Source organism: Halichoerus grypus, chromosome 11 (assembly GCF_964656455.1).
Source record: "Halichoerus grypus chromosome 11, mHalGry1.hap1.1, whole genome shotgun sequence".
NCBI lineage: Eukaryota > Metazoa > Chordata > Mammalia > Carnivora > Phocidae > Halichoerus > Halichoerus grypus.
Window position 1 is genome coordinate 51,376,508 of NC_135722.1, and position 27,753 is coordinate 51,404,260.

General features: G+C 50.1%; 4 protein-coding genes across 13 annotated transcripts; 2 read left to right on the forward strand and 2 right to left on the reverse strand.

The window, feature by feature from the left end:
- On the forward strand, nt 1-12,987 carry LRRC51 (leucine rich repeat containing 51). 5 transcript variants are annotated; one of them, XM_078058506.1, is made up of 6 exons: nt 1-166; nt 5,877-5,959; nt 6,594-6,731; nt 10,819-11,024; nt 11,977-12,125; nt 12,370-12,605. In XM_078058506.1, the coding sequence occupies exons 3-6, from the start codon at nt 6,650-6,652 to the stop codon at nt 12,527-12,529; spliced, it is 597 nt and encodes a 198-aa protein (XP_077914632.1). In that variant the 5' UTR covers nt 1-166; nt 5,877-5,959; nt 6,594-6,649; the 3' UTR covers nt 12,530-12,605. The 5 variants fall into 5 exon arrangements, with proteins under 5 accessions (XP_077914632.1, XP_035975306.1, XP_035975307.2 ...); XM_036119413.2 differs by lacking the exons at nt 1-166; nt 12,370-12,605 and adding exons at nt 180-289; nt 12,809-12,987; XM_036119414.2 differs by lacking the exon at nt 1-166 and adding an exon at nt 180-289.
- Nucleotides 12,988-13,348: 361 nt separating this feature from the next.
- LAMTOR1 (late endosomal/lysosomal adaptor, MAPK and MTOR activator 1) lies at nt 13,349-19,081 on the reverse strand. Its single transcript, XM_036119419.2, has 5 exons — nt 18,912-19,081; nt 15,145-15,290; nt 14,817-14,894; nt 14,311-14,437; nt 13,349-13,974 (listed from the first exon to the last, which is right to left on the reverse strand). Exons 1-5 carry the CDS (start codon nt 18,951-18,953, stop codon nt 13,882-13,884), a joined length of 486 nt encoding a protein of 161 aa, XP_035975312.1. The 5' UTR covers nt 18,954-19,081; the 3' UTR covers nt 13,349-13,881.
- Nucleotides 19,082-19,215: 134 nt separating this feature from the next.
- TOMT (transmembrane O-methyltransferase) lies at nt 19,216-24,494 on the forward strand. The gene is made up of 4 exons (XM_036119408.2): nt 19,216-20,616; nt 21,475-21,749; nt 22,828-23,024; nt 23,508-24,494. The coding sequence occupies exons 2-4, from the start codon at nt 21,491-21,493 to the stop codon at nt 23,826-23,828; spliced, it is 777 nt and encodes a 258-aa protein (XP_035975301.1). The 5' UTR covers nt 19,216-20,616; nt 21,475-21,490; the 3' UTR covers nt 23,829-24,494.
- On the reverse strand, nt 24,486-27,651 carry ANAPC15 (anaphase promoting complex subunit 15). Of its 6 annotated transcripts, none has more exons than XM_078058509.1 (6): nt 27,510-27,608; nt 26,237-26,321; nt 25,970-26,099; nt 25,428-25,487; nt 24,963-25,100; nt 24,486-24,824 (listed from the first exon to the last, which is right to left on the reverse strand). In XM_078058509.1, the coding sequence occupies exons 3-6, from the start codon at nt 26,087-26,089 to the stop codon at nt 24,765-24,767; spliced, it is 378 nt and encodes a 125-aa protein (XP_077914635.1). In that variant the 5' UTR covers nt 26,090-26,099; nt 26,237-26,321; nt 27,510-27,608; the 3' UTR covers nt 24,486-24,764. The 6 variants fall into 6 exon arrangements, with proteins under 6 accessions (XP_077914635.1, XP_035975315.1, XP_035975313.1 ...); XM_036119422.2 differs by lacking the exons at nt 26,237-26,321; nt 27,510-27,608 and adding exons at nt 26,588-26,696; nt 26,964-27,371; XM_036119420.2 differs by lacking the exon at nt 26,237-26,321 and having other exon boundaries at nt 27,510-27,651.
- Nucleotides 27,652-27,753: the final 102 nt, after the last annotated feature.

Sequence of the window (27,753 nt, forward strand, 5' to 3'; positions counted from 1 at the left end):
AGGGCACGCTTGAGGACCCGGGAAAAGGAAGTGTGAGGACCACTGGGAAGAGAGAAGGGGTGTCACTATTTCCGGAATCCGGCCTGGACTTGAGAGCAAAAAAAACTACAAATCCCAGCACGTCCCGCGGCTTTGGAGCACCGTCCCCGGCGAACTACAACTCCCGGTAGGCATCGCGGCAGCACTTTGGCTTGTGGCCGGGATACGGTGGTGTAGGTAGTTACCATGGAGTTGCGCTGAGTAAGCCTGAGGTAGTGGGACGCCGAGGCTGGAGGGAAAGCAACTGCGGGTGAGTCGGGCGGGAAAACAGGAAATTCGTTCTAGGGGACCATTCGCTCTCTATGGAGAGATTAAGGAACTTCCTTTTCGGGGACCTGAGAAACCCTCCCGCACACACCCATTATCCCCTTGCACAATGAACAAGACACAACATCCGTACGGAATAGACCGGGGGAGGGGAGGGAAGGGCGACGAGATACATAGCCACACGGATTTGGGGGGTGCTTAAGAACATCCCCTATCACAAACCCGGGACCCCCTAATACGGATACCTCAGATCTCTGACAGTGGGAGATCTGAAACACACTCAGAAAATGGGTTGGTTTTTCCTCTGATGATGAACTGAGACCTCTTCAAGACATGGGAGTAGAATTAGAGTAAATCACCGGCCCTAATACTGGAGATGTATGGGGCTTGACTTGTCTCTTCCCTGACATGCAGGAAGGTCCCAGGGTACAGCCCCGTTCTCAGAGTCAGCAGCATCACACACTCATTAGGGGTCCTGTCCCTAAATTACCTCTTCTCGCTACACCTCCCTCTATGGTCGGCTTCTCCTAGCTCTGTGGTTAGACTGATTCCTTTTACAGTCTCATGACAGATTACGTTTGGCAACTTACCGAGCACCTTCACATTCAGTCTCTTTTGAGTTTTGTGAGTCAAGGATATTTATCCCCATTTTACAGATTGGAAAACTGAAACCCAAAGAGGAGCAGCGACTTGCTCAAGGCCACACACCAAGTCAGTGACAGCTTAGGACCATACCCCAGTTTGTCAACTTCGAGCCAAGTCACTAACTTGAGTTTACAGCCTGTCTAGCTTAAGGACGTGTTCCAAGGAGTAAACTTGGACAGCAGCTAGGCTGCATCTTGGGCTTCCCTGTGGCACCTGGGAATATAACCTCCCAGAATACACTAGATTATGTGGCCGACTTTTCATGACATTCTTTGATTTTTCTTCCACCTATAGTCCATAAACAGAAACCCTCTCTAGGCCAGGCCATTCAGTCTCCTATAAGATCTCATCTGATTATTCCTCAAAACTTCCTATGCCATCATATTGCTACTTACCTGAGAGAGGGAAGAAATAGGCTAACAACAAATCAAATCCCAATTGTTAGTGATTTCCAAAAACTGAAAACAAATTTTCATCAACTTGGATTGGTTAAAGTTAAATTAACTAAATTAATAGGATACACACAAATTCTATTCAGTACTCTGCAGTTATTAAAAAGGGTGAGTCTAGGGGCACCTGGGTGCCTCAGTCAGTTAAGCATCTGCCTTCGGCTCAGGTCATGATCTCAGAGTCCTAGAATCAAGCCCTGCATCTGGCTCCCTGCTCAGCGGGGAGTCTGCTTCTCCCTCTCCCTCTGCCTCCACCCCCCCCCCACTCATGTGCACGTACTCGCTCTCTCTCTGTCAAATAAATAATTAAAAAAATATTTTTAGAAAAGGATGAATCTACAATATGAAAAGAAAAAATACATTGTTAGCTAACACTACAATGGCAACCATATTTCAGTATAAATGTATCCCATCAATATGTTGTACATCTAAATCTACACAATGTGATGTCAGTTATCCCAGTTATAAAGTAGAATTTAAAAAATACATTTACAAATAGTATGTGTTTATTTAAAAATATACACAATTTTGTATATATCCCTTCTAAGAGGTTATATTCCCAAACATTAATCATGATTGTTCTTGGTGAGATGGAAACTCAGACTTTTAGTTTCTTTTTTTTTTTTTTAAGATTTTATTTATTTATTTGACAGAGAGAGACACAGCGAAAGAGGGAACACAAGCAGGGGGAGTGGGAGAGGGAGAAGCAGGCTCCCCGCCAAGCAGGGAGCCCGATGCGGGGCTTGAACCCAGGACCCTGGGATCACAACCTGAACCGAAACAACTGAGCCACCCAGGTGCCCCAGACTTTTAGTTTCTACTTGATGTACTTCTCTATGTTGTTTGACTTTATTCAGCTATCATGTTAACTTTTAAAATTAAAAAATAAAATAAAATAAAAGGTATTTCCAATTTGGAAAGGAAAAATTCCAAAACAAGACAAGTATGCTTCTAAACTTGTCATTTGTCAAGTCAGCCTGGACAGATGAGGAAGGCACTGGGATCTGACTGGTCATGAGGCAGAACAGCAGCTGGGAAAGACTGGCTCCAAAAACGCAGCCACTGAAGTGAGCAAAGCAACCTCAAGGTTTTGTCAGTTCTACCCAGCAGCCAGGTATACCATGTGACACCTGAAGACACTATTCATTTCTTCTTTCATTTGTCCATTATCCATTTGTTCATCAAGCCTTTAGTGAAGACCCACTCTTTGCCAGGCTCAGTACAGAGTAATGGTGGGAAGAGAGAAAGAAGTCTGACTTCTGTCCCTGGCCTTGAGCTTACAGGGAAGGAATAGAAAGTTTATAAAGAAATGAGTACAGGGGTACCTGGCTGGCTCAGTCAGTAAAGTGTGCGGCTCTCGATCTCAGGGTCATGAGTTCAAGACCCACACTGGGCATAGAGACTACTTTAAAAAAAGTGGGGGGTTGCCTGAGCGGTTCAGTGGGTTAAGTGTCTGACTGTTGATTTCAGCTCAGGTCATGATCTCGGGGTCACAGGACTGAACCCCACATCAGGCTCCCCACTCAGTGGGGAGTTTCCTTGATATTCTCTCCCTCTGCCCCTCCCCCCACTCACGTGTGCATGCCCTCTCTCTCTCAAATAAATAAATCTTTAAAAAAAAAAAATGAGTACGGAGAATACAGCTGCTTCAGTGTATTAATATTAGCACCTGCTGCAGGATATACAATAGCTCTCAAGATAGGTATGTCTCCATTTTACAGATGAGGAAACAGTCTGTGATAAAATTTTGTTCAAAGTACAGTAGGGGCATGTATCAGTTAGCTATTGCTGTATAACAAACCATCCAAAACCACAGTGACTTAAAATAATAAGTATTTATTATTGCTTTCAAGTCTCTAAGTCAGCCATATGTTTCTTCTGGTCTTGCCTGGGCTCATTCATGTGTCTGCAGGCATCTATGACTATCCTGTACTTGACTTGGTGTAGGCTGGCTATTGGCTAGTCTAGGATGGCCTCAGTTGGGAACACTAGCTCTCTGCACCTATCTCGCCTGCACATGTTTCTCCCATCCCTCCTGTAGGGTAGCCATTTTCTCTTGGCACAGGCAAAAAGCAAGAGGGCAAGCCCTCTCTTTAAGCTTTCTGTTTGCTTCATGTTTACCAACATCCCATTGGCCAAAGCAAGTCACATGGCTGAGCCCAACATCGGAGTGGAGAACTACAGAGTTATAGGGCAAAAGAGATAGATACCAAGGAGACCAGGAATAGGAATAATCAAGGGAATCAATCTACCACAGAACACATTGACCAATTTTATCTGGAAAGACAGGCTTCATCAAAGAGAGTACACTAGGCCTGAGTATTAAAACATGAGAATATTCACTAAGTAGGCAGCTGTTTCTTAGAACTGGATGCAGGCTGGTTTGCCACAATCAGTGGAAACCTAGCAGGTTTTTCTGTGCTCATGACAGACAGGGTTGTTCTATTATTTGTTATCTAGGCTTCATTCCTTCTGGTCAGGCACAGGGCAGCGAGCACTCCATAAATGTTTGCAGATTTGAATTGAGTTTCTTACTGTGAATGAGGTGTAGACTGAAATAGCTGAACCTGGGAGCCAATTGTTAGAAAGAGCAGCTGACCATCAACGCTAGCAAAACAGAAAGCCTTGAATTTGGCAGTTTCTCATTCATTCCTCCCACAAACATTTCTTGAGTGCCTGTTGTAAGCCAGGTTCTGTGTCAGATGATGAATAAGACACAGTGCTAGCTCACAGTCTGGGCTACTATTTAAATGGAGAAGAATAACAACTGTTTCCAACTGGCAAATTTATCTAACTACTGGGGGCTCCATTTTTAATACTAACTCATCCAAAAAATGCATCAGGATGATGCATATTTGTGTATGACACAAAGTCAGAATTTCTTAGGAACTGCACTGAGTTAGGTTCTCTGATGGTCAAGGGAACTAATGGTAAAATTCTGCCCTTAAATATTTTAAGCTAAAATCCATGTCCAGTGCAGAACTCTGGGGTCCCAACACAGGACTTTGAGAAAAGTATCCAATCTCACTCAAAGACATCAAACTTGTTTTAGGTGCCCTACTGGAATGAGCTTCTCTGTCTAGGTGAGAACACAAGCCAGGTTCCTCTATTTCCAGAAAAGCCTGTGTTCTTTTTTGTCTGTCTGTATATTTGATACCTAAAAGATGCAGGTCTCCCTAATCAACAGTCTGTGCCCACCAGGCCAGTCTTGATTTGACAGAGAATTCAACTGTGAAATGACTCAAAGTGGCACTTCCACAAAGCTCAGTTGAGACTGCTGCTTTTTGAGAGGAAGACATTCACTTTCCATTCCTCTACGCATTAAAACACCAAAAAAGGAATTTACTCAAACTGTATTAAGCTTAAGCTGAATTATAAACTGTCAGGTCCCTGGTTTTTGGTTTTTTGTTTTTTAAAGATTTATTTATTTATTTATTTGACAGAGATACAGCGAGAGAGGGAACACAGCAGGGGGAGTGGGAGAGGGAGAAGCAGGCTTCCCGCTGAGCAGGGAGCCCGATGCAGGGCTCGATCCCAGGACCCTGGGATCATGACCTGAGCCGAAGGCAGACGCTCAACGACTGAGCCACTCAGGTGCCCCAAGGTCCCTGGTTTTTAAGAGAAATTCATTTTAAGAAAATGTGTGGATTTCATTTTCTGCATATAATCTAGAACTGCATATCCTAAGGTTTCCCTTTTTACTTTGGCTGCCAGGAATTTGAGAGATAACATAGGCCAGTTCCTAATTCCATGGTACATCTCTTTCTCTTCCTTTAGTCTGCTTCTGATCTTTCCCTTCCATGTTTCCATTTCCTACATCAGTCTGGTAGCTACTAGACACTTGTAGCTGTTGAGCACTTGACAGGTAGCTTGTCCAAATTGGGATGTATAAAATTTCTCAATTATCAATAGCAATTATATGTTGAATGTTATTTTGGATATATTGGGTTAAATAAAATATATTAAGCTTTACCTGTTTCTTTTGACTTTTCCTTTTATGGCTACTAGAAAATTTTAAATTACATATGTGAAAAAATTACTTATGTGGCTTGCATTTATAGTGTTCATTATATTTCAGTTGGACAACTCCATTCTATAAATCATCCTGTTTTATGAGTGTGTTGTTATATACATAATATATAATATGTATATATATATATAAACTACCTCAAATCCTTCTGGAAAGCAGGTGTAGTGAGCAAAGGAGGTGACAGCAGGGGATGAAGTGAAGGGGAGGTTGACTGGGACATGTCCTTGTCAGTCTATGTGTCTTTTGTTTGTGTCTGTCACATACAAAACCCCTTGGTAAAGTGTGTTTTCAGCTTTCTTCTTCCCAGGTGAGTAGTATTCTCATGGCTTTCCCCAGTCTCTTGAAAATATCTCTGCTTTACTTGAGCTAACAAATTGGAAAGGATCTGATAAGGCAATTCACACCACATTGTAAATGACTGATAACATTGTGTTTACCCCTCTCAGGGGTATTTCCATTTTAACAGGGAACAATCCCTGAACCCAAAGGAATGAATCCCTAATGGTGGCGTTTCAGGCACTGGTGACAGGTGAGTGAGTGAGGTAGACTCTGGTTTTATGTGTATGTGCTTATATATGTAGGAGTACATTCGGGATGTGGCTGAAAGTAGGGTCTTTGGATGGAAAGGAAATGGGGCTGAGAGACAAGCTGAGCAGAGAAGGTAGCAGAGCCCCAGCTGGGTCAGACTGGCAAAGGGCTGTCAGACACCAGATCCAATGAAGGCCCTCAGGGGTTTGTTAAGCAATAGAGTAGCCCAGTTGATGTCACTGGAGTGTAGGTACCAAGACAGCCTCCATGGTAACTACTGTGGAGTAGCACAAAGGGCCTCAGAATAGGATTCGGGAGTCTAGGATTGCAGTCCACACTGACTCACTGGCTTAACTCTGGGCAAGTGCTTTTACCCTGGGGTCTCGGTTTCTTTATGTGGAAAGTAGAAATGGGTGTTAACAACTATCAATGAGCTCTAAGGGATGTAAAGGTGCTCTGAGAAGTAGGAAGTGCCCTACAAATGCAAGGAATGGTGATTACTGTCTTTAAACAGAAATGCAGCCAGGCAAGCCTGGAGTGGTGGAGGGTAGAAAGCAAGGGTGCACGGCTCTGGGGATACCTGGAAGCCTAAACCCCTTGTACCTGGAACACCAGTCCTTCTCTATCGCCCCCAGGCTGAACCCGGACTCCCAGGGCCAATGCTTACACCTGACAAATGATGGCCTGAGCTATGAACAAACAGGACTATATGAATACTTCGGTGCAAGAGCCCCCTCTTGACTACTCCTTCCGAAGCATCCACGTGATCCAAGGTCAGCCCACAGAGCACAGCACTCCACTCACCATGGCAACAGGCTGGGTATGGTTCCTAGGGAGAGAGCAGTCTTCTACTTAAGAGCCTAAAGAGAGTCTTCCTGTGTGCTTGCAGATTTTTCTCTTGTTTTTGAGAGGAGTAGGGGGTAAGTAGGTGGCAGTGGTGTAAGGGGTAATTGATCATCTTCAAAAGAATCCAGGCTACAGCAGTAAAGTCAGGTCGAAGGAAATTGGGAAACTAGTTTATCTGCCAATGGTTTTATTCTCCTGTTTTTACCTGAAGAGAGGAATAAATGAATGAAAACACAGGCGGAACCCTATCTCCTCTGAGGACACAAGCCTATTCTGATCACTGGTAAAACATGCAGGGTCTCATTATTAGGGGCATGTTTCCAGTTTAAATATTTATTAATAAATATCTTATACTCATTCCAGCCCTATCCAAGTTTATTCCATTATCACCCATAATTATTGCAGGTTCCAGCACTACCCATGCTCATTCCCATTTTATTATTCAGTGTCTTTGTAAATAGGTGGCTCATACTCTTCAGGAAGGGACAGAGGGAGGCTCTTAGTATCATATTCTCAGGGTAATATGCTTCTTTCCAAGGAAGTTCTGTCCCTGGCTTTTGCTATCTGGCTTCTCATAAAACACTGTACATCTGCTCTCCCCGAACACATGCTGGTACCCACATATCCTAGACCCAGTATCTGGCTTTGGTTTTCTCTCATAGGCAACTGGTGGCTACTTTTAAGCTCAGGAAGAAGGCAAATAGTTATCCAGGGGGTACTAGGCCTGGCTTGAGTTGGGGATACTACTGGGTTTGCGCCAGCCACAGTGGTAACTCATATTCTCTCAGGAGCATACACCCACCTACCGTGATCTTTTTTGACTGTGCACAGCATCACTTCTGATTGATGTAGTCTGTGTTTCACAAGGGTTTTAGCTGTAATGGTTCTGTACAAGATAACTGAGGTGACAGATGAGGGAAGTATGGCTCCTGCCTACCCGGGAATTCCCAACTCTGAGCGGGGAAATAGAGCTTTGCACTCTCTGGAACCTTCAAAATGAGGGGAGAAACAATCTACTACAACCACAGATGACTCCACAGCACAAACCATGGTCCGTACAGATGCCCTCTCCTTCGTTCAGTGTTAAATATTTACTGAGCACCTACTATGTAGTGAGCGCACGTGTATACATACATGCCAGGCATTGTGCTCCTTGCTGTGTCTCGTAAAGAGAGGAACAGAAGCACATCCAAGTCCCAAAAAGCCAGTCCCCTCAGGTTCCCCAGAGCTTGTGGAAAGAGTCTGGGGGTACTGGATAGACTACTTGCTAAAGTAAACCAATAGATGGATTGTAGATTCTGAAATGGCAAGGACTTTAGACCATATCCAACCCATAGTCCTCTAACTTCTGCTCATGAACCTACAATGTTAAGGGAGTCTGCTGCAAGACACACTTACCAACCCCTTCCATTATGGGGTGAGGGATGACGTGAAGAAGTTATTATCAAACTAACTCCCACCCTCTAGGGACACATGGAAAAGCTGTGTGGCAACCCTTCAGAGATATGAAGACGGGATCACGTTTTCCCAGGTCTTCCTGGGGCTAAACACTCCCTAGTTCTTTGGGCACTGATATCTGTGGTCCATATTCCAGACCTGCCTTGGCCACCTCTGAACAAGGCAGCTTCAACAGATCCTTAAGCAATGCAGTATGCTGGTGGAATCCGAAGGGAACAGAAACCTGCAGCAATGGGATACACCATCCCACTCTTGATACCGGCAGCCCGGATGGGAGCCTCAAGTTTTAGGCAACACGGTTCCACCAGTGGCTGCTTCTGAGCTGGAGATCTGCCCATGCTTAGTGGCAGTCTCCAAGCTGCTGCCTCATCAGGCTGGATGCTAATCTATATGTGGGTTTATTTTAACCCTAACTTTTATTCAGCTGTGTCATTTCACTGGGGGTTCTCAGGATATGTTGAGGTGGGGGGGGGCAGGATACTCTGCTTCAGTGCCCTTCTGTGACCTCCCCCCCCCAGCTCAGGCCCCAACTGGGGATCCTGCTCACTCCAGCACTAAGGTGGAGAGCCACCTGGTGGATGCTGCCTGACCTGCAGCCGAGGAGGAGAGGAAGTTAACCCTAGGGGGAGGTGGAAGGGAGAAAGTGTGTCCAGTAAGAGCTGAGGGGAGTGAAGACGGCTAGCCAGCTTCAGCAAATCCTAAATACTTCCTTCCCCGGAGACAGCTTTAGACAAGTAATGAGAGGCTTAGGGGCAAGAGGAAAAATATAGTCCCCTCACCCATAGGGGGTATCTGGTTCTGGCTCTGCCACTATGACTCTGGGCAGGGCCCATCCTCTCTACCTCATTTGTCAAAAAGTGTGTGGGGGTCTACACAGATGGTTTGGAACATCCCTGTTTTCCCTATTCTCTCTCCTCCTTGGCCAAACTTTCTGAGGGTGTTGTTTACACTACCTGCTTAGATTTCCTTAACCTTCCCTTCACTCTTGAACTTAGTCCAATCTAGCTTCTGTCCCCAGGTCCTTCTCATTTCATTGAAACAGCCTTCACCAAGGTCACCAGGGGCTGGAGTTGCCAAAATTACTTCAGTCCTTATCTCCCTGAAATTCACTCCTATAAACTATGGACTCCCTGAGCATCTGTAAAATTATCTTCTTGTGGTTCTCCCTCCGTCCTTCCCTCATTACTCATTTTTAATAGACTCCCCTTCCTCCTTGTCCCTCCTTTCTACCCTCACTCTCCATGTAGAATCTCCTCTACTTCTCTAACTTGTACACCTTCTATGCTAATGATTCTCATCCGTCTCCTGAGCTTCAGGCCTCTGTATCCAACTGCCTGCTTGGCTTCTCCACCTTTTTGTGTTATAGGAACCTCAGACACACACCACGGCTAAGCCTGAACTCACCTTTCCAATGCTGGTTTGTCTTTTTCTAATTCCTTATCAGTCCTCTAGACAAGAAACTGGGCACCACCCTAGATTATTCTTTTACGCTTACATCCAGTCACTTGAAGTCATGCTGATTTTCTCTCTCTCATCTCTTGCTTGGATGACTCAAAGAGCCACACTGGTCTTCCAGTCACACCCACTCCCTTTAATCCATCTCCACGCCAAAGCTTCAGAATGATCTTTCTGCAGTGTGAAAGATTTGGATCATCTCCTTTGTTTAAACCCTCCAGTGGCTTCCCATCATCTACAGAATAAAGTCCAAAATACTCTGCCTGGCATTCAAGACTCCTTGGCTTCTTCCTCCTTGCCCCCACCTTGAGCAGTGCATGCATACACGCCATTTCACACCTCTATGCCTCTACTTGTGTGGTGCCACTCTTGCCCTTTCCACCCTTTGCTTGGTTAAGGTCTCCTTATCCACTGAGCTCCAGCTCAGGTTTCGACTTCCCTGAGTGCCCAGACTGAGCTAGGAGTCCTTCTGCATGATTCCATCACTGTCATTGCCAGCTTGTTTTCATCCTGCCTGTATGAGCTCCTCCAAGGCACAGACATCTGCTTCATCCCTGCCTTGTTACTCATCCAGAGCTTGGCACAGACCATCTGCCATTCTGTTTACCACGATACATCCAGTATCTGGCACATATACAGTTGCTCAGCAGTAATGCAAGAGAGAGGACGTCAGAGGGTGTTGTACTGAAGTGAATGCTATAGGCTCTACCAGTGGATAATTCTAGACTTTGTGCTATAATCATCTTTGTTCAAGCCTGACAATTCTAGTTCTTAGTTTCCATAAAGTGAGAGTGATTTTGCCTCTCCCCTGTCCCCAGACCCAATGATATGACAGACATGAAGAGACCATGTGATCCAAACCAAGAATTTGGGACGGGAAGTCTTTGACCCTTAGTCCAAGTTTACTTGGACTCCTGAGGCCTGTGGGACGGGGTCCTGTACTGACAGCAGGTAGAGCCATGCTAGACTCAAGCATGAGGCTATGGTCCTGGCAGGCCCTCCAGCTATAGCTTAGGCTGTAAATCCTCCCAGCTCTGTCCCTTCCCAGCCCTAAAACAGAAAAGCAAAGATGGTAGCCCACGTCTCACTCTATCCCCACAGACCTGACGAGTGAGGAGCCACGGACAGGGCTACGACCAATAAGGCACTCAAAGTCAGGGAAGTCACTGACCCAGTCCCTGTGGCTGAACAACAATGTCCTCAATGACCTGAGAGACTTCAGCCATGTGGTTTCACTGCTTCTGGAGCATCCAGAGAACCTGGCCTGGATCGACCTGTCCTTCAACGACCTGACTTCCATTGACCCTGTGAGTCCCCAGCCCTGAGTGTCCAGTCAGGGTGGGCCTGCTACCACCTCGTCCAGCCCCCAGCCTCTCTACCTCCCACACATTCTCCAGGAAGTAGTGCGGCAGCACAGTGCTGTGCAAAGTACATGGCTGTGGGCTCAGACAGATGTAGGTTCAAATCCTAGATTTGTCTCTTACTTTGGGACTTCGGCAAGATACCCAACCTTTCAAAATCTCAGCCCTCCTGTCTGAAAAATGGGGAGCATGTGCCCCCACAAAACAAAGGTTTTATGAGGATTAAATGAGAATTATGAAAGCCAACTGGCACGTAGCAGGCTGCAGGAACATAAAGCTTTTGTTACCGGGCACCCACTGTGCCTTGTGCTGAGTTCTTCTGTGGAAGAGGTAGGTAAAGTACAGCACTTATTTCCCATGAACTCAGACTCAAGTTTTAAGAAATAAAACACAACTGACCCTTTCTTGTCCAGGATCGCTATCAGAGGGGAAAAGCAGCTACAGCATGAGTTGGAAACTATTCCCCAGATTGTAGTGATCTCAATTTAACTACTATTTTGAAAACTTCTCTTCTGTACCTAGCGTGATGCTCTCTATCCCTGTCCCCTGTTATGAAAGATTCTTAGATCACCAAAGCTAAAAAGGTCTTCAGTGTAGGGGCAACTGAGGCTCAAGGGGAAGCCGGAGAGCCCAGTCACCTGGCAAGTCAGTGGCTGTGCTAGGCCCCAGGCCCATACCTCCCGCCCCTCAGATCACAGCTCTATGGCCATGTGATACCCCTGTACTCCTTCAGAGTTAAATGAAAAGTAGGTCGGAGTTATCCAGAATGGCTGCAGGGGGGTGGCGTAGACTGGAAAGCAAGTTGTTTCCCAAACTTTTCCTTCTTTGCCCCCAAGTCAGTCCTGAGCACAGATCCAGGGCCCTGTCCATCCTGGCTTTTGGTTTCCTTCCCCAACAGGTCCTGACAACCTTCTTCAACCTCAGTGTACTCTATCTCCACGGCAACAGCATCCAGCGCCTGGGAGAGGTGAACAAGTTGGCTGTCCTCCCGCGGCTCCGGAGCCTCACACTCCACGGGAACCCCATAGAGGAAGAGAAGGGGTATAGGTAAGTGCCCTGGCCCTGAAGCTGGGCTCCCCTGAGGGAAAGGAGGTGGGGAGAGAAGAAATCCAATACCATTGTTCTGCCATGGTGGGACAGAGAAGGGAGTGGAGATCTTTCCTGTCTTACTATCCATCGGGAAACTCTGTCTCCCCCAAATTATACTTCAGTCCCTCCATTCTTGCAGTTAGGGGAGAGAGCACCAACTGGTGGAGGGGGAAGGAGGTTCTGGTGGGGGGCTGGCCCCCAGCCCAAGTCTTCCCCACAGGCAATATGTGCTGTGCACCCTGCCCCGTATCACCACATTCGACTTCAGTGGGGTCACCAAGGCAGACCGTGCCACAGCTGAAGTGTGGAAACACATGAACATCAAGCCCAAGAAGGTCCGGATCAAGCAGAATGCACTCTGAGGTTCCCAGGGCCCCAGCCGTCCTAAAGGCCTAGGATGGTCAGTTTGGTTTGACAATAAACGATTTGAGCAGTTGAGCAGATGTGAAGTCATCTGTGCCCTGTAAAAATGTCCTCCAACTCAGGCAATTGTCAGTAGCTCCAGTCTTACTTCTCTGATAAGAGGGAGGCAGTGGAGGGAAAGGCCTGTTGGCCTGGGACACAGGGGACCTGGTTTACTGTATGGCCTTGAGAAACTTACCTAATCTCTCTGGGCCCCTTTCTTTTACTCTTCAATTCAGATATCCTGGGGTCAGAGCTGCTTCATAGAGCGCCAAGTTTCTGTGGAAATGCCTCAGAGATTTTATAGGCTGTGATCTCTGAACCCCCCACTTCAATCAGATCAGAGTAGTTCCACTGTTTTACATGCTGGTGTTCTGCTTGAGATTTCATTTGATAAAAAGAATCTTCTGCTTCAAAACAGTGGCTTGCTGGCTCCGTATCAAGTATCCTTGGTCTGCCTTTACCCTCCCCCCCCAACCCTGGGCTTGTTGGTAATTCCACTGAACCTGAGGCAGGGCCCCCAACAGTGACAGCTGCCTCGGATTCAAGTTTGTTCAGCTTTGACAGTATTCCCATCACCGGAGAAGGGACAGTCTTATCCAATCTGAGGTTAGCCCAGGCCAAGTTCCAGCTAAGACCTGGGAACCCTGAACCCTTATCTCCTAGATTCCTCTCAATGCCCCTGGAAGACGTGCCCCTCCCCCTCACCCATCTCGCTGCTCACAGACCAAAAGTAGTACCAGGGTGGTGGGCAGGACAGAGGGGCTGCAACCAGCACACAGATGAATACACTTCCTTTATCGAGGGCGACAAACCAAAACAAAACCCCAAAACCCCAAACATGTAAAAACCCAGGGTGCTAGAAATACAAACTCAATTCATTCAAATTCAAGCTCGTCCAGACCCTGGTCACAAACCCTCGTGAGGTGCATGTGAGCACCAAGTCAGGGAGAGGGGGACAGGAGTGAGGCCAAGAGAAAGGGTGGGAAGGGGCCCCTGATAGGCCCCCCAGGGATCACCCTCACAGTGGTACCTCCACCTTCCCAGTGACGGTGAAGACCTACTAGGCCCTAACCTTTTGATCCCCACCTCATCCCTGGCCAGGGCTATGAACGCCAGTCCCAAATGGTTCTGCCCTCCCTTGCTCCGTCCTCACTTGCTGAGGCTTCCAGCCTCACTCTTCTCCTCCTCCACACTCTTCTCTGTGATTAGTAGCAGGTTAGGGTACTGTGTGAGCCGCAGTGAGGCTGGGGGCCAGGGGAGGCAGGGTGGAGACGGGGTGAAGAGAAGAGCTGTCCAAGGATCCCTCTCTTCATGGGATCCCAAACTGTACAACCAGCTCCTCTTTTGCGTCCACTCGGATCTGAGAAAGTGCACTGTAGGCATAAGCAGCTATCCTGGAGACCTGAGACAGAGGGGCCAGGGACGAGAGGAACAGAGAGAGGCAGTGAGAAGGGAGATCCGGAAAGCCGGGGAGGGGGATTGGGTGGCGAGAGAGGAGGGGATGGTGAGGGACAGGGAGCCAAAGAGAAAGGCAGGGATGGGAAAGATGGCAAAGAACAAAGGGGAGGAAAAAATAAAGGTGGAAAGAAGAAGATACAAAGTACGAGAGGTGAGGGTGAGTGGGGCACTCGAGCTACCAAGCTCCCTAACTCCACTTCCCTACCGCCTCTGAGACGGAGAGGGTGAACCCTCTGCCACAGCCTGGGCCGTGAGGGAAGGGTAGGCAGGGGCGGCTCACCTGCTGCAGGTCGGAGAAGGGGATGGGCTCGCTGGCCAGCACTTGGTGGGGCTGGCTGGTGAGAGATGGCAGCGGCGGCAGCTTCTTCCAGTGGGTCAGGCTGCTGCTCAGCACAGCCAAGCGGGTGCTGGCCAAGAGGATGGAGGGGGGTGGGCGGTCAGGCCGGTCTGCCCTGCCCTGCCCTGCCCTGCCCAGCCCTGCCCAGCCCAGGCATGCCTCGCTCCCTCAGGCCAGAGAAGCAGGGTGACAGGCACCTCCGCTCACCACAAACTCGCTCCAGGCCCACCTCCCTCTGCACCCTTGAGGGCCATGGGGCAAACAGGGCTGACATGAACATCTGCTGCGGTACCAGAGAGATTTGTTATCAGTCTCCTGGGCTGCACCCAAACAAGAAGCGTGGATTGGGGCTCAGGCTCCAAAGCTGGATAAGGGATGGAGGGGCAGGGAGGAGCCCAAGGAGCCCGTCTGGGTGTGTGTGTGTGTCCCCGAAGCTGGCCAGGTCTCACCTGTACTGCCTTGCCCGGTCCATGTACTCATGCTGCTCCATGCCCTGGGAGTCCGCAGCAGACACATCAATGATGTTGCTTTGGGGAGAAGAGGCAGAGGGAACATGACAGGTGCTTCAAGAGGGACACACAGGATTCACTGCCAAGTGCCAACTCCAGGGCTATCTGACACCAGTGTCCCTGCCTGCCCACTGGAGCAGGGCTGGGCCCAGAGGCACCTCTAGCCACTGACCTTGTCCCATCCCCCATGTCCTGGGCCCAGTCCCTCTATCCCATCCTTTAACATCGATGGAGAAGCTCTGCCCAGGCTTGGTCCTTTGATGCTCACCTGGCTGTCTTAGCAAGGATGGAGGAGAGCAGGGCCTGCTCATCTGTGCGAGTGGGAGGCAGGCTGTGGTAGTTGGGCTCAGCTCCATTGAGGGCTTTGGTAGGAGGGCTGCTAGGATCCAGCAGCAGCTTCCGTTCCTCTCGGTCCTAGGATAGGCCATAGGGGAGAAGTCAGCCCTGGAGCCTTTAGTTGCCTTTCCTGGGCTCTTCTCTCAGCCCAGCTCTGACCTTTAAGCACCAAAAAATATCCTAAGTGCCTAAGTGTGTGGAATGTCAGCTAAGGCTCAGTCCTGCCTGCCCCTGGGAGCTCAGCTGAGTTGGTGGTCTGGGATGAATCAAAGTGCAACCAAGCAGTCCTAGAGGCCCTGAAAGGATGGACAGAGGCACAAAGCATGTATTCAGTAACAGCTCTAGAGCTTCAGAAAACAGTCTAGCACCTGATGCAGGTCAAGAGCCTAAGAATGGCACTCCTGATCCCCCAAACAATTCTATTCCTTGTATAATGTCAGGGCAGGAGTCCCAGCCTCTGGATCACACAGCCCCAGTATGCCCCCTTCTTGACAGCAGGTCCCTTCTACTCTCAAGTGTTCACTCTCCTATGATGCTCTCTTTGTATACAACTCCCAGAACCAAACTTGATGCACCTGGTGAAACCTGACCTGACATGGAGCTGCTCCCTCCCTTGCCATGCCACCACACCTCTAGTAGTGTGGTTTTGCTAAGTTTCAGTAGTCCCGTTACTGCTAGCCCATGCTGATAATCACAACTCCCAGAACTAACCTGGGGCCAGACCAAGTCTCCCTGGTCCCTCACAATTCTGTGTGGTTTTCTCCTCGTTCTAATCTACTGCAATCTCTCTGGATACGACCCCGCCTTGAGCCCATCCACTGCAAATCCCTCCTGGCTTTGTGTCAGCTACAAATTGGATAAGCAGACCTGCTGGGTATCTATCCAAGCCGTAAAAAGCAAGGGTGCCCAGGACAAAGCCAAGGACAAGGGGCCCATCCTGCCTAATGCTGACTGACAAACCCTCAGTGCCAGACCACCAGTGCTCCACTCCAGGCCACTTTCAGTTCCTACCACAGACCTTCCCACTGCAGGCTCCCACCTCCCCTGGCCACAACTCCACAACGCTCCTTACAGAGGGCCACTTCCTCCTGCCCGCCTGCCCCACCCTAGGCAGGCCCTTTTCACAATACTCTTCCTTCTCAAGCCTAGGTTGCCCAAGTGTCCCCAGTTCTCAAAAGCATGAGACAGAAGCTGTGGGATTCTACCCTATCACCTCTTAACTCCTCGACACAACCCCTCCTCCTTAAAACACAGGCTAAGTATTAAAGGGCTAGAAAGACAAAATACTTGCCAAAGATCAAACTATCTCAAAGGAAAGCTGGCTTCAAAATGAACCACGAGTTTGCTTCCTGTGTGTCATCCTTCCCCCCAACCCTACTTGAGACAGATCTTCCTGCAGGACCGGGCAGTTTTCCCCCCATCAAGGGTTCTTCAAGAACGTTGTTTTCCTGAGACCTAGACTCCCAGAAGAGGCCAGGCTACCCCCATCAGAGTGGACAAATAACATCACCCCACCCCCAAAAGGCCAAGTGCAGCATGGAGGAGGTTTTTCACACCAAGGTCTGTCCCTGAGTCAGTGTCAACCCCGGAGTCAGGATTTCACTGTCTACCCTAGCACAGACACATATATGTGGCCTGCCCATGATTACCCACCTGGTCTATGGGCACAGCTAAAAGAGACAGCTTGGCCCAACGGATAAAGCACATGGCTTGGTATCAAGACACCATGGCTATGGCACTACTCAGCTCTGTATCCTTGGCTAAATCACTTAGTCTCTCTAAACTTTTTCTTGCCTTTATTTTATTTTTTTTAAGATTTTATTTATTTGAGAGAGAGAGACACAAAGAGAGGGAACACAAGCAGGGGGAGTGGGAGAGGGAGAAGCAGGCTTCCCGCGGAGCAGGGAGCCCGACGCGGTGCTCGACCCCAGGCCCCTGGGATCATGACCTGAGCCAAAGGCAGATGCTTAACGACTGAGCCACCCAGGCGCCCCTTTTTCTTGCCTTTAAATACATAACCTGTACCTATATGACAAACGCTTGGCAAAAATCAAATGAAAGAACTATAAAGGCCTTTGAAAAATGCATCATACGTTTTTTTATTAAAATAAAGGGGAACAGAGATGAGAATGGGAGAGCGGCCTGTCCAAGAGCTGGCTGAGAGAGGGACTCTGAGATAGTGAAGGGTATGGCATAGACTTTTGCCACACGAAGCCTTAAATCACCCAGCACTGATCGAGCACCATTCTGGGGGTTAAATACAGAAGTGAGAGCCTGTCAAGAAGGTGAAATTCAGGAGAGCAGCAAGCCCAGTTCTCCCAACTAGAAGCTGGTATCCTTTCTTAGAAGACACTAACCCTTCTTGATTCATTCCTTGCAAGAGTCTGTATTACTCTTTAGGAGACAATCTCCCACTATGCCACAGTTTTCCCAGTAGGCAGGCATACCGTCTCCTCTAGGAGGCTGCGATGAAGTGAGGGGGAGTGGGCATGAGGTATGCCTAACATAAGGCATAGGAAATAAAAGTATGTGTTCATTGAGTGGGAAATTAATGAGGCCCAGGAGCCACTCATGCCTCTCATACAAATGACATTTTCCTAACCTTAAATCCTTAACCTAAAATAGGTTCATGTGAGTCACTGGGGAAAGACCTGCTTCCCAAATACCAGTAACAAAATCCATTTCTGTTACCATCTTCCCCACCAGACTGTGAGCTACTTGCTGAAATCTTTCTATCGTGTCCATGTCTACAATGTGTTGAAATGTAGAATCCAGGCTTAGAGACAATAAAAAAGGTGAGTGGCCAAGAGCTTGAGACTTCATCCTCAGGAAGGTCTCCCCACTCCTAAAAGATCAAGCAGGCAGGGCAGGATTTAAGGTGTGGGGAGAAGTGAGAATGCACCAAGAAGAAGAGGGAGAATTTCAAACTGCACAGGTTTCTCAGCCTAATCCCCTGTGCAAAGGGATCAGATCTACAGTCAAATTCCCAGGACAGGCACCCTCTCTAGCTGAAGGAACCTTCAGGCCCCAAGCAAAAACTGCACTGAGGCAGGCCAAACGGAGCTCCCCATTCCGTCTTTCTAATCCAATCCAGCCAGGGCGGAAACCCACTTTGTATCTTCCCAAACAACTTCCCACATGTCTCGATGTCCTCATTGTCTCTATTAAATTCTTCACTGGTCAACCCAAATGCCACCTACTTCCAGAGGCCTTCTCTGACCCCAAACCAGCAGTGACCTTCCTTCTCCAACCCCAGGGGCTGAGAGCATACACAAATTCCTGATTCATGTCAGGACAAACGAACTCTGAGCCTCAGCTTACCCGTCTCTAGAATGGATTCACAAAGCCCGCTCATACAAGCACAGAAAAAGCACAGGAAGCTGGGAAGACAGTTTCCCAGAGACCTAGGCTGAGGATCCTGAAGGCTATAAAGGTTTAAGGGTGGGATAAAATGAAAGGGGTGGGAGCAAGCGGGACAGGCGGCTGCCTGCACACCCCAATGCGGAGACTGTAGAGAAAGCTGGAGCTTTAACAGGGGTAGGAGCCTGGCCGGACGTCCCCTCTGTAATCTGTCCCCTCCCGGCCTCCGTACTATATGAGCCCCGCAGTCCCGCTCCCGCTCTTCTGCAGGTTTTCTTCTGGGCCCCACGCCCCAGCCTCTCAACCCTCATTCCCGAGCCTCGCCCGCCGCGGCCGCACCTGGTCCGAGTCCTCGTTCTCGCTGCTGTAGCAGCACCCCATGGCCGGGGTCGGGCCGGGCACTCAGGCGGCGCCGAGGAGGGACGGCGTCCGTCGGGAGCCCTTCCGGTCACATGACCCGTGGCTGCTTCCAGCAAGCAGCCACCCGCCTCCCGGCCTATCCCTTCCCAGAGCCGCGCAGCTGCCGCCGCAACCCCGGCTTCCGGCCCCGCCTCTACCGCGTGATCATCGCCAACCAATGGGAAGGCTCACCTAGCTTGACAAACGCGAGACACGTGATGCGATGAAAAGGCGGGGCAGATCACATGACTTAAGTCTCTGCCCGGTCTTGGAATTTGAGTCTTCTTTCACCGGGTCTAGAGGTCTTCGTACTTTGTGGTCGCGTGATGCCAGGCTACCTTTCTGGGCCAGTGAGTGAACTTATCCCAAATGCCATCATGATTTGCTCTCCTAAATGCCATGCGAGGGGCGAGTGGGATTGAGGCCCTACCCTCCTAGAGCACACAAGTCTCTGTGTACAAGCGTTGGACCCAGATGGCCAGCCCCCAGTCGGGGGACACATAGAGTGTGGCGCCCAACGGAGTTCTCAGCCTGGACTGGGGATCGGAGGCTTACTGGAAGAAAAGCCCTTATTCATACACAAACCAAAGCGGAGCAGAGCTCAATCCTGGAAGAGATAGAAGCCCCCTCACAGGTTTTGCCCTCAGGCATTTCTCTTCAATCTTGCTGGCCTTTTTACAGCAACCATAGTAATCTAACACACAATGCTCTTTTCTTAGAACCACCCCATATCTTCCCTTGGACGCTGAACACAGGTCCAGGTCTGTCATTCAAGATCTTGCAGAGCCTCTCACCTGCCTCCCATTCCAGCATTTGGGTCGTGGGGGCTGGTAGTGATGGTGGTGGCGGTGCAGGGATTGGACTGATGCCTCACCAGCCCTAAGAAAATATTTGCAGTTTCCCGACTGACCTCCTGGACTTTCCTCATGTGGCCTGGCACACCGTCTCCCCACCAGGTCTGCCTTCTGCCTTCAAGCCTCACTACAAACAGTATTCTCCCGATTGCCATCTTCGATCCCATTGTTTGGGCATGTCCAGCTCCCTGTGCTTAATCCCTATCCCGTGTTGATTCCTTCATTTATCGAATCAAAAATTACTGAGTGCCTGATGTGCCATACACTGTTCTGTCTAGATACATAGCAGTTCACAAAACAGCCCAAAGTCCCTGTATCCATGGATCACTGCATTGTTTTATTCTCCGTTTCTGGATCAGTCTCTTCCTCCAAACTTGGAGTTCCTGGAGGAAGGGGACAAGATCTGATTCCCCTCTGCGACCGGCACCCTGGCATTTACTTAGACAAAATGTCAGTTGAATTCTGAATTGAATAAATTACAGCCTCCCATCACCTTGGCTCACACCATGTCCCATGTCCTGATACAAGGAGTTAGAGGAGCGGTCACCAAACCCAGTAGCTCTTATTACCCCTCAGATCAAGACCCTGGAGTTCTGTACATTTTTTCAGCGCTCGAGAAGGGTAAGAGTTAGCCCCACCTTGTTGCTGCAGCTAGTAACTTGAACTGCAGGTCTCAGGTGACATCAGCAGCTTCTGCATCAATAATTGAGAGCAGGTCCAGCCTGCCTCAGGGTTCTCTGGCCCCAAGGACTCCCCCTCTGATCTTCCCCAAGCAGGAGCCTCCAGCCCAGGTAAGCAGGGCTCTTGAGTGTGGGTTCCCAAGCACGCCAGTTCAAACTCACTATCACTCACCTACTCACATCCATTTATATACTCTTACTTTCAATTTTAGTCCCCATCACCAGGGGCCTCACGAGGGGCAGATCTGGAGGAAAGGGAGGATGGTCCAGGGCACTCGAGAGGAGAAGGCACTTGTCCCCCATAGGGGGCCTGGAAGAAGAGGCCCGAGTGGGGGGACTGTGTGCTGTGTCTGTACATGCTTGTAAAAGGAATTCTGAGAGAGAACAGAAAAGGCTAATGCAGTGGAGGGGAGACAGGTTCTGGAGAGGAGATAGAGAATCAAGGATTCCTCCCACACTCAGGGAAGACCAGATGGAGGGATGGGAAGAAATCTCATCCTAACACCCTATGGAGTGTTTTGATTGCCTTTTACTGAGGCAGCACACAGGGCCTGAAGGGGTTTCTGACTACAAAGCTGTGCTCTTTTGCTCCACATTAATGGGTCAGAGAAGAGAAGGCAGAGGGTAGGGAGGGTGGAGGATATCTCAGAGGAGGTCTGCAGAAAGCAGTCCAGAAGGGGTGACTACAGAGATGAGGAGAAACAGGTGGAAGAAGCAAGGTGAAGATAGGATCAAGGGGCAGAAGTGGGAAGAGGTGGTTTGGGGGTGGGTGCAGAACACAGACTAGCATGAAGTCCTTGAAAGTACATGGGCTTGAAATCGGACCAATTCAGATTCAAATCCCAGTTCTGCTGTGTGACTCTGGACAAAAGGCAGCTTTTCTGAGCTATGGTTTGTAAAATATAGGGATAATACAAATGACAAGCAATGGTGGGTGTGGGTTTCCCTCCCTGCCTCCCTTCACCCCAGAGCCCTGGTAGGGACCATGTCCCCCGCCATCGCACTGGCCTTCCTGCCCCTGGTGGTGACACTGCTGGTGCGATACCGGCACTACTTCCGACTGCTGGTACGTATGGTCTTGCTGCGGAGCCTCCGAGACTGCCTTTCAGGGCTGCGGACTGAGGAGCGGGCCTTCAGCTATGTGCTCACCCACGCCCTGCCTGGGGACCCCAGTCACATCATCACCACCCTGGACCACTGGAGCAGCCACTGCGAGTACCTGGGCCACATGGGGCCTGTCAAAGGTCAGTGTTCCTTAGCCTTCTGCTCCAGGAAGCACCCCCAAGATGGTAAGGAAGGTCTGGGATCTGCCGCTGCCTACTGGGTGCATTGGGCAGGTTCCTGATCCTATCTGGGTCTTTCTCTCCTCTGCAAATGAGGGGGCTAGGCAAAGTTACTCATCTAGCAAACACTTATTGCCACCCTTCTGTGCTAGGCCTATACTAGGTGCTGGGTGGGAAAAGGAGGCAGAGGCCACACAGATGAATCAGCCACAAATGCTGGCCTCAAAGGGGACATAATACAAAGGGGACAACCATCTCAGCACATAACCCATAACTTTCTAATTACCTGTGCTAAGTATTTCTCCCCCACACCGTGGAGGCTCCCACATCCCATTTAGGGTAGCTGCCTGGCTTTGTCTGAGTCCCAGCTCCTGGCACAAGTGCTTTTAGAGTCTGAAGAAATTTTTTAAATTCCAAGGTTAGAAAGATATTCAATGACTAAAACAAGGGGGAATGAAACTGGAAGTTCTAGCAAAGGTCTCTCAGAAGCCTGGTGGTTGTTTCTGCTTGAGCCCTCCTGGAGAAAGCAACACTTAACAGAGAAGAATTGCTTCCAGCTTGGTCAAGCAGATAGACAGGGGTGGGGAGGGGCAAAGCCAGTCACATATGCTAATGCAGCACGTTGGAATGAGCCAGCATCGACTTGGTTGACTCTGGGCACAGTGCTTGGGAGGGCTGTGATACAGGCTACAGATGGGAAGAACTGGAAAGTTTGGATAGGATCGTGTCCAAGAAGGTCCCGAATGTCAGGCTGAGGATCTCAAGTTCAATCTCAAAGGCCTTGAGGATCATAGGAACCAAGGAACAACAGGGTCAGATTTGCTTGTTGGAAAGATGCCTAATGGCTGGTGTGAAGAGGAGCGTGAAGGAGGCAAGCCTGGAGGGGCAGGGAGACCAGTGGGGGCAGCTGGAACTGTAGTCTGAGAAGACCCCAGCTGGTTGGGGGTTGCAGGGAGGCAGGTGGGCATTTGAGATCCCTTTCTATCAGGGGCCCTGCATCTGTCTCCCATGTCTGCTGCAACAGCCATCTTCCCCCCAGGTCAGATCCTGATGCGGCTGGTGGAGGAGAAGGCCCCTGCTTCCGTGCTAGAGCTGGGCACCCACTGCGGGTACTCCACATTGCTTATTGCCCATGCCCTGCCCCCCGGGGGCCGCCTTCTCACCGTGGAGTGGGACCAACGCATGGCAGCAGTGGCTGAAAAACTCATCCGCCTGGCTGGCTTTGACGAGCGCACGGTCAGCCCCCACCTCCCCAACCCTTGTCTCTTCCCTTCCACCCCCAGCCTTGCCCTAGCCAGGCCTCCCCAGTGATGGAATCCCACCTAGGAGAAGGCAGCAGCTCCTCATAGGGGATTGTGACCCTCGGTGATGTATGAACTCCTGCCTTTCTGTTCCAAGTCATTTGCTCATATTTGCTGCTGGATGACAAAGGAGCAGTTACGAGGAAGGTCTCTGGAGCCCAGCAAATCTGGGTCCAAACCTTGTCTATGTCTTGTGAGCTTTATGACCTTGGGCAAAGCACTTATTCTCTGAATCTCAGCTTCATCACTGGCAGAATGGAAATCTGCCTCTTGGGTTTTTCTGAGGACAGAGGAAATGTGAGAACACTCATGGGGACCTAGGCCGGGACCTGGCATAAAGTAAGCCAGATCCTGCGGGAGTCTAGTGTGGGAGAACAGTCCCTCCCACCCTCACCTCCAGCTCCTCCCACTCCCACAGGTGGAGCTCATCGTGAGTAGCTCAGAGGAGGTGATCCCACGCCTACGAACCCAGTACCAGCTGAGTCGGGCAGACATGGTGCTCCTGGCACACCGGCCCCGATGTTACCTGCGAGACCTGCAGCTGCTGGAGGCCCACGCCCTGCTGCCAGCTGGTGCCACTGTGTTGGCTGACCATGTGCTCTTCCCTGGTGCACCTCGCTTCCTGCAGTATGCCAAGAACTGTGGCCGCTACCGCTGCCGCCTCCACCACACTGGCCTCCCAGACTTCCCTGCCATCAAGGACAGCATAGCCCAGCTCACCTATGCAGGGCCTGGCTGAGGTCCAGGCCCAGGGGTACTTACTGCTACCCCCTCCACCCCCACCCAAGCAAGGACCTCAGAACATCCCCTTCCCCACTGCTTGTGGCCTGACACATGCTGAGCTCTGGGGGGCGGTGGGGGGGGGGAAGGCTGTCCTCCCACCTTTGCCCTACTCCTGTTCCACACTGATTCAGGCATCAAGTTCTGTCAGATTGCTTGGTCCCACTGGCCCCTCTCCTTCCAGAGAGAGTCATGGATTAACAGGCAAGAGTCCTGAGCTCCCAAACCAACTCTATCACTGATTTTCTGGGTGACTCCAAAGGAGTCCCTGTGCTGCTCTGAGATTTAATCTGCTTTCTTAACACCAAGGAAGCTGGCTGGAAGAGCTCCAGGGGCGTCCCAGCTCCGGGCCACAGAAAGCCTGCCCTCCCCAGCCCATGCAGTTCCAGGTGGGATCAGAGGAAACAGAGAGGCTCTGAAGGAATATATGAATATAAGCTGGGCCAGAGATGGAGCCTGGGCCCAGAGCCAGGGACACTCTGGCCTTCCTTAGCCCTGGACCGCATGGTCAGGTAGGCTTGCCCTAAGTCCCCTGTGTGCCCTCTCCCTAAAGCTCAAGAGAAGATGCTGGATTCCTCTGGGCCCCACCAACAAATAGGGAATAGACACGGGGGGGGAAAAATCAGTCCTGTGTCTTTATTAAAGGGAGTTAGAGACTATACCTGGCAACCAAAGGGTGAAGTACTAGGCAGAAAGGTGGGTTGGGCTCAGGCCCTGGGGACTCAAGGGCAAACTGATGGCCTGGGAGGGGCCAAGGAGACCAGTTCCTGGCAGCAGCTGAAGAAATACCCAAAGGTGAGCTTTCAGGCACTGGGGCAAACAGCTGGTTCTGCAGAGGATGCAGGGTAAGTTCGGCTGGCCTGGAATTTCCCTGAGGCCACCCTGCCTTGTCTACCTAGATCATCCACTGGTCCTGATCCTGTTCGTTGCCTTCCATGTCCACCTGGAGAGAAGGCTGGGTGTGGGTGGGAAGGGGCCTCAGCCACCCAGCCAGCCCCAGTCCCAGATCCTGCCCGTCTGGAACCAGAGTCTCTGTAACCCTTGGCCACCAGTTAGGTCAGGGGTAGGGGCCCTCCCCCACACCCCTGCCTACCTCATTGACCTCTCCATCATCAGGTGACTCATTGTAGTCATTCATCTCATCCATGTCCTGCATGTCCTCATCATCCTCTGAGTCCTCTTCACTATCTTCATCATCATCTTCATCCTCCTCTTCCTCATCATCATAGTGCTGGTGAGGCAGGGAAGAGCCTATAGGCTCTATAGGGCTGCCTGGACCAGTTCAAGGGCTGGTCCACTTGGAGCCAGTCTCTGGGAACAATGAATGACCCTCCATTCCCCAACCTTGCCCCACCCCTTTGAGTCTAGGAAGCTGATGCATGTTCTGTAGGACCTCAGTGCTGGGTCCAATGGCCACCCACTCTACATCCCCTTTACAGCCTCCACCCAGAGCTGAAGACCACAACTGCTCTGGGATCAGAGGCAGGATTTTCAGAAGTAGAGCAGAGCCTTGGTCCGCCTGGGCCCCACACAAGCCCTACCTGCTGGAACCACTCACCTCTGAGGCCGGCTTGCCAATAGGTACCAGGTTGTTGTCTTTCTCTGCGATGCTCTGGAGCTATGGCCAAAGTGGGAGGAGAGCATGGTCAGGGCGCAAGCAGGACAGGTCAGGGACATGGGACTGGCCCATTCTGCCCCTAAGATGACCCCTTAAATGTGGAGAAGCTTCCTTCCAGTTTCCCAAAAGAGACAATCCCTTTATCTCTTGTCATCTGCCACTTACTTATAAACTTGATCCAACTACATAAACTCTCTGGGCCATGGTTTCCTCATAAGATTATTGTGAGGGTGAAGTGAGAGACTATCAATCTAGAATATCACATCTACTAAGTCCTCAATAAAGTCAAAACTATTTCCTATGCTTTAGGGAAAAGAGCCTAGGCTCCAGTCTGGCCCAGAAGTCCCATGGGCCCACAGTAAATCAGGGTCATACAAAGATGTGAACCTAGGCCTCCTGCCCCCCAGGTTGATTGTTCCCAACCCAGGGCAAAAAGCTCCTCCCTGACTGAGGCTCCACCACTATGCCAGGTCCTTACTCACCCAGGCCTGATGCTGTTGTTCTTGCTGCTGCAGCTCTGTCTCCTCCACACAGGGTCGATCCAGATTAAACCACAGTGTCTCAGTCACACGGGGGAAGAGTGAGGGAAACAAAGTGGACATGGCTCCTAGACTGAGGTAAAGGGCCAGGTGAATCCAGCTGTCAGACGTCTTTGGTTTGGGGTTTTATTTGGTTACAGTTTAATTTGGGGATGGGGTGGAGTAGAAGGTAGCAGGGAAATTGCTTTTCTCTGTGGGAATCAGACAGACCTGGGTTTGAGTCCTGGCTCCACCACTTACTAGCTGTTTGACCTTGGCCAAGTCACTTAACCTCTCTGAGCCTCAGTTTCCTCATCTGTAAAATGGGGAATAATAACAATTATACTACACCCTCATAGTTATTCTGATAATTAATTTACTTTATGGAGAAGTAAAGTGGTTTAAACTGTTCAAGGCAGGGAAGAGAATGGAAGCCAAATGTAGAGCTATGAATCCAGAATGCAGACTGGCATTACAAAATTAGACGAAATTAGAAGTAGCAGGGCTCCACTGACACTATCTTTACCTCCTCCCAACAGTAAGACCTACTTTTTGCCCCTCTATGATCCGTACCATACTTACCCAGTGTCAGAAATGTAGGACACTAATCACCTCTCTCATGAACCACAGCTGAACTGGGGTGGGGGTGGGGTACCACGTGCAGTATGGTTCAGAAAGACATTCTAAAGGCCTGAGTAAATGGATAAGTAAGTAAATGGAAGGCTGAATGAACTATCATGTGAGAGAATAAGTAAATTCGGCACGGATTAAGCAGCTGAGGGGGCTGACCAGAAAGGTCCTGGGGAATCTGAATTAAAACCTTTCACCTCACAGGAAAATTTGAGGCCCTGGGACAGGCAACGACTGGCTCTAGATCACAAGTGAGTTGGGGCATCAAATTCCCACGGGGAAGAAGTCGAGGCCAGGCACTAGAGATGAGCGGGAGAAAAGGACCTACGTCTAGTTCTGCTTTTGCCCGAAACTCATTTGACCGATCCTGGGCCAGCCGCTGCCGTTCCGTGAACCTCGGCTTCCCCGCCAATGTCACCAGCACACCAGCACCCATCCTCAAATCCCGTTTAGTAGGAGAGGCCAGAGACTGAGGCTCCGAAAGCCCACCCCTCGCCTCAAAGCCACCGCCCATTCTTTGCTTATTATGATAATGACCGCGGAGTGGACCAACACGAAGAATGCAGGGGCGGGATTCGAATAGGCATTTGCCCTTATAGGGTTGCTAATCGCGAAAGGAGCGGGGCCTGAATAGGGCCAATTAACTGGAAGAAATGCTGGGTGACAGAAAGTGACACCAATGAGTGACGGATCTTGGGCGACGGGGTGGGGCTTAGCCTCGAGGAAGCGGCCAATGAGCTGGAGCTCTTTAATGTTAAAAGGCGTCTGAACGTGGAGGTCCTGAGGAGCCGAGGCAGGGCCACGGGGTTTCTCTGGGGGAGGGAGAAGAGAAGGGGCAGGGAGACAGCGGCCGCAGCCTGGCTTCTGTACTTACCGCGCCGGGAGGCGGCAGCCGGCGGCAACCCGGAAGCACTTCTCTCGGGCTGAGCGGAAGAGCCCGCCAGAACCTGAGAAGCACCAACGCATGCGCCTTTGCTCTCCTTTTGTTTCGCGTTCCCGCCCACCACACCGGATGTGACGTTACACACCTTAGTCACAGCGTTGAGGTTGGAAATTTGCCTACTCTATTGGTCCCTCCTGGAGCCTCCGCCGTTTGGCTTCTCCAGCCTGGCCCCTCT

What these genes read in the sequence shown, in the direction of transcription:
- ANAPC15 (XM_036119420.2), bottom strand. Translation starts at nt 27,601, where the DNA reads ATGCGTTGGTGCTTCTCAGGTTCTGGCGGGCTCTTCCGCTCAGCCCGA. An exon ending in TTGGCAAGCCGGCCTCAGAG is followed by an intron (nt 25,101 to 25,427) that starts GTGAGTGGTTCC and finishes CTGCCTCACCAG; the next exon opens with CACTATGATGATGAGGAAGA. An exon ending in ATGATGGAGAGGTCAATGAG is followed by an intron (nt 24,825 to 24,962) that starts GTAGGCAGGGGT and finishes ACCCACACCCAG; the next exon opens with CCTTCTCTCCAGGTGGACAT.
- LAMTOR1 (XM_036119419.2), bottom strand. Translation starts at nt 18,953, where the DNA reads ATGGGGTGCTGCTACAGCAGCGAGAACGAGGACTCGGACCAG. An exon ending in ATCCTTGCTAAGACAGCCAG is followed by an intron (nt 14,895 to 15,144) that starts GTGAGCATCAAA and finishes TTCTCCCCAAAG; the next exon opens with CAACATCATTGATGTGTCTG. An exon ending in CCTTCTCCGACCTGCAGCAG is followed by an intron (nt 13,975 to 14,310) that starts GTGAGCCGCCCC and finishes CCTCTGTCTCAG; the next exon opens with GTCTCCAGGATAGCTGCTTA.
- TOMT (XM_036119408.2), top strand. Translation starts at nt 21,491, where the DNA reads ATGTCCCCCGCCATCGCACTGGCCTTCCTGCCCCTGGTGGTGACACTG. An exon ending in CCACATGGGGCCTGTCAAAG is followed by an intron (nt 21,750 to 22,827) that starts GTCAGTGTTCCT and finishes TCTTCCCCCCAG; the next exon opens with GTCAGATCCTGATGCGGCTG. An exon ending in CTGGCTTTGACGAGCGCACG is followed by an intron (nt 23,025 to 23,507) that starts GTCAGCCCCCAC and finishes CCACTCCCACAG; the next exon opens with GTGGAGCTCATCGTGAGTAG.
- LRRC51 (XM_078058506.1), top strand. Translation starts at nt 6,650, where the DNA reads ATGAACAAACAGGACTATATGAATACTTCGGTGCAAGAGCCCCCTCTT. An exon ending in ACCTGACTTCCATTGACCCT is followed by an intron (nt 11,025 to 11,976) that starts GTGAGTCCCCAG and finishes CTTCCCCAACAG; the next exon opens with GTCCTGACAACCTTCTTCAA. An exon ending in GAGGAAGAGAAGGGGTATAG is followed by an intron (nt 12,126 to 12,369) that starts GTAAGTGCCCTG and finishes GCTGGCCCCCAG; the next exon opens with CCCAAGTCTTCCCCACAGGC.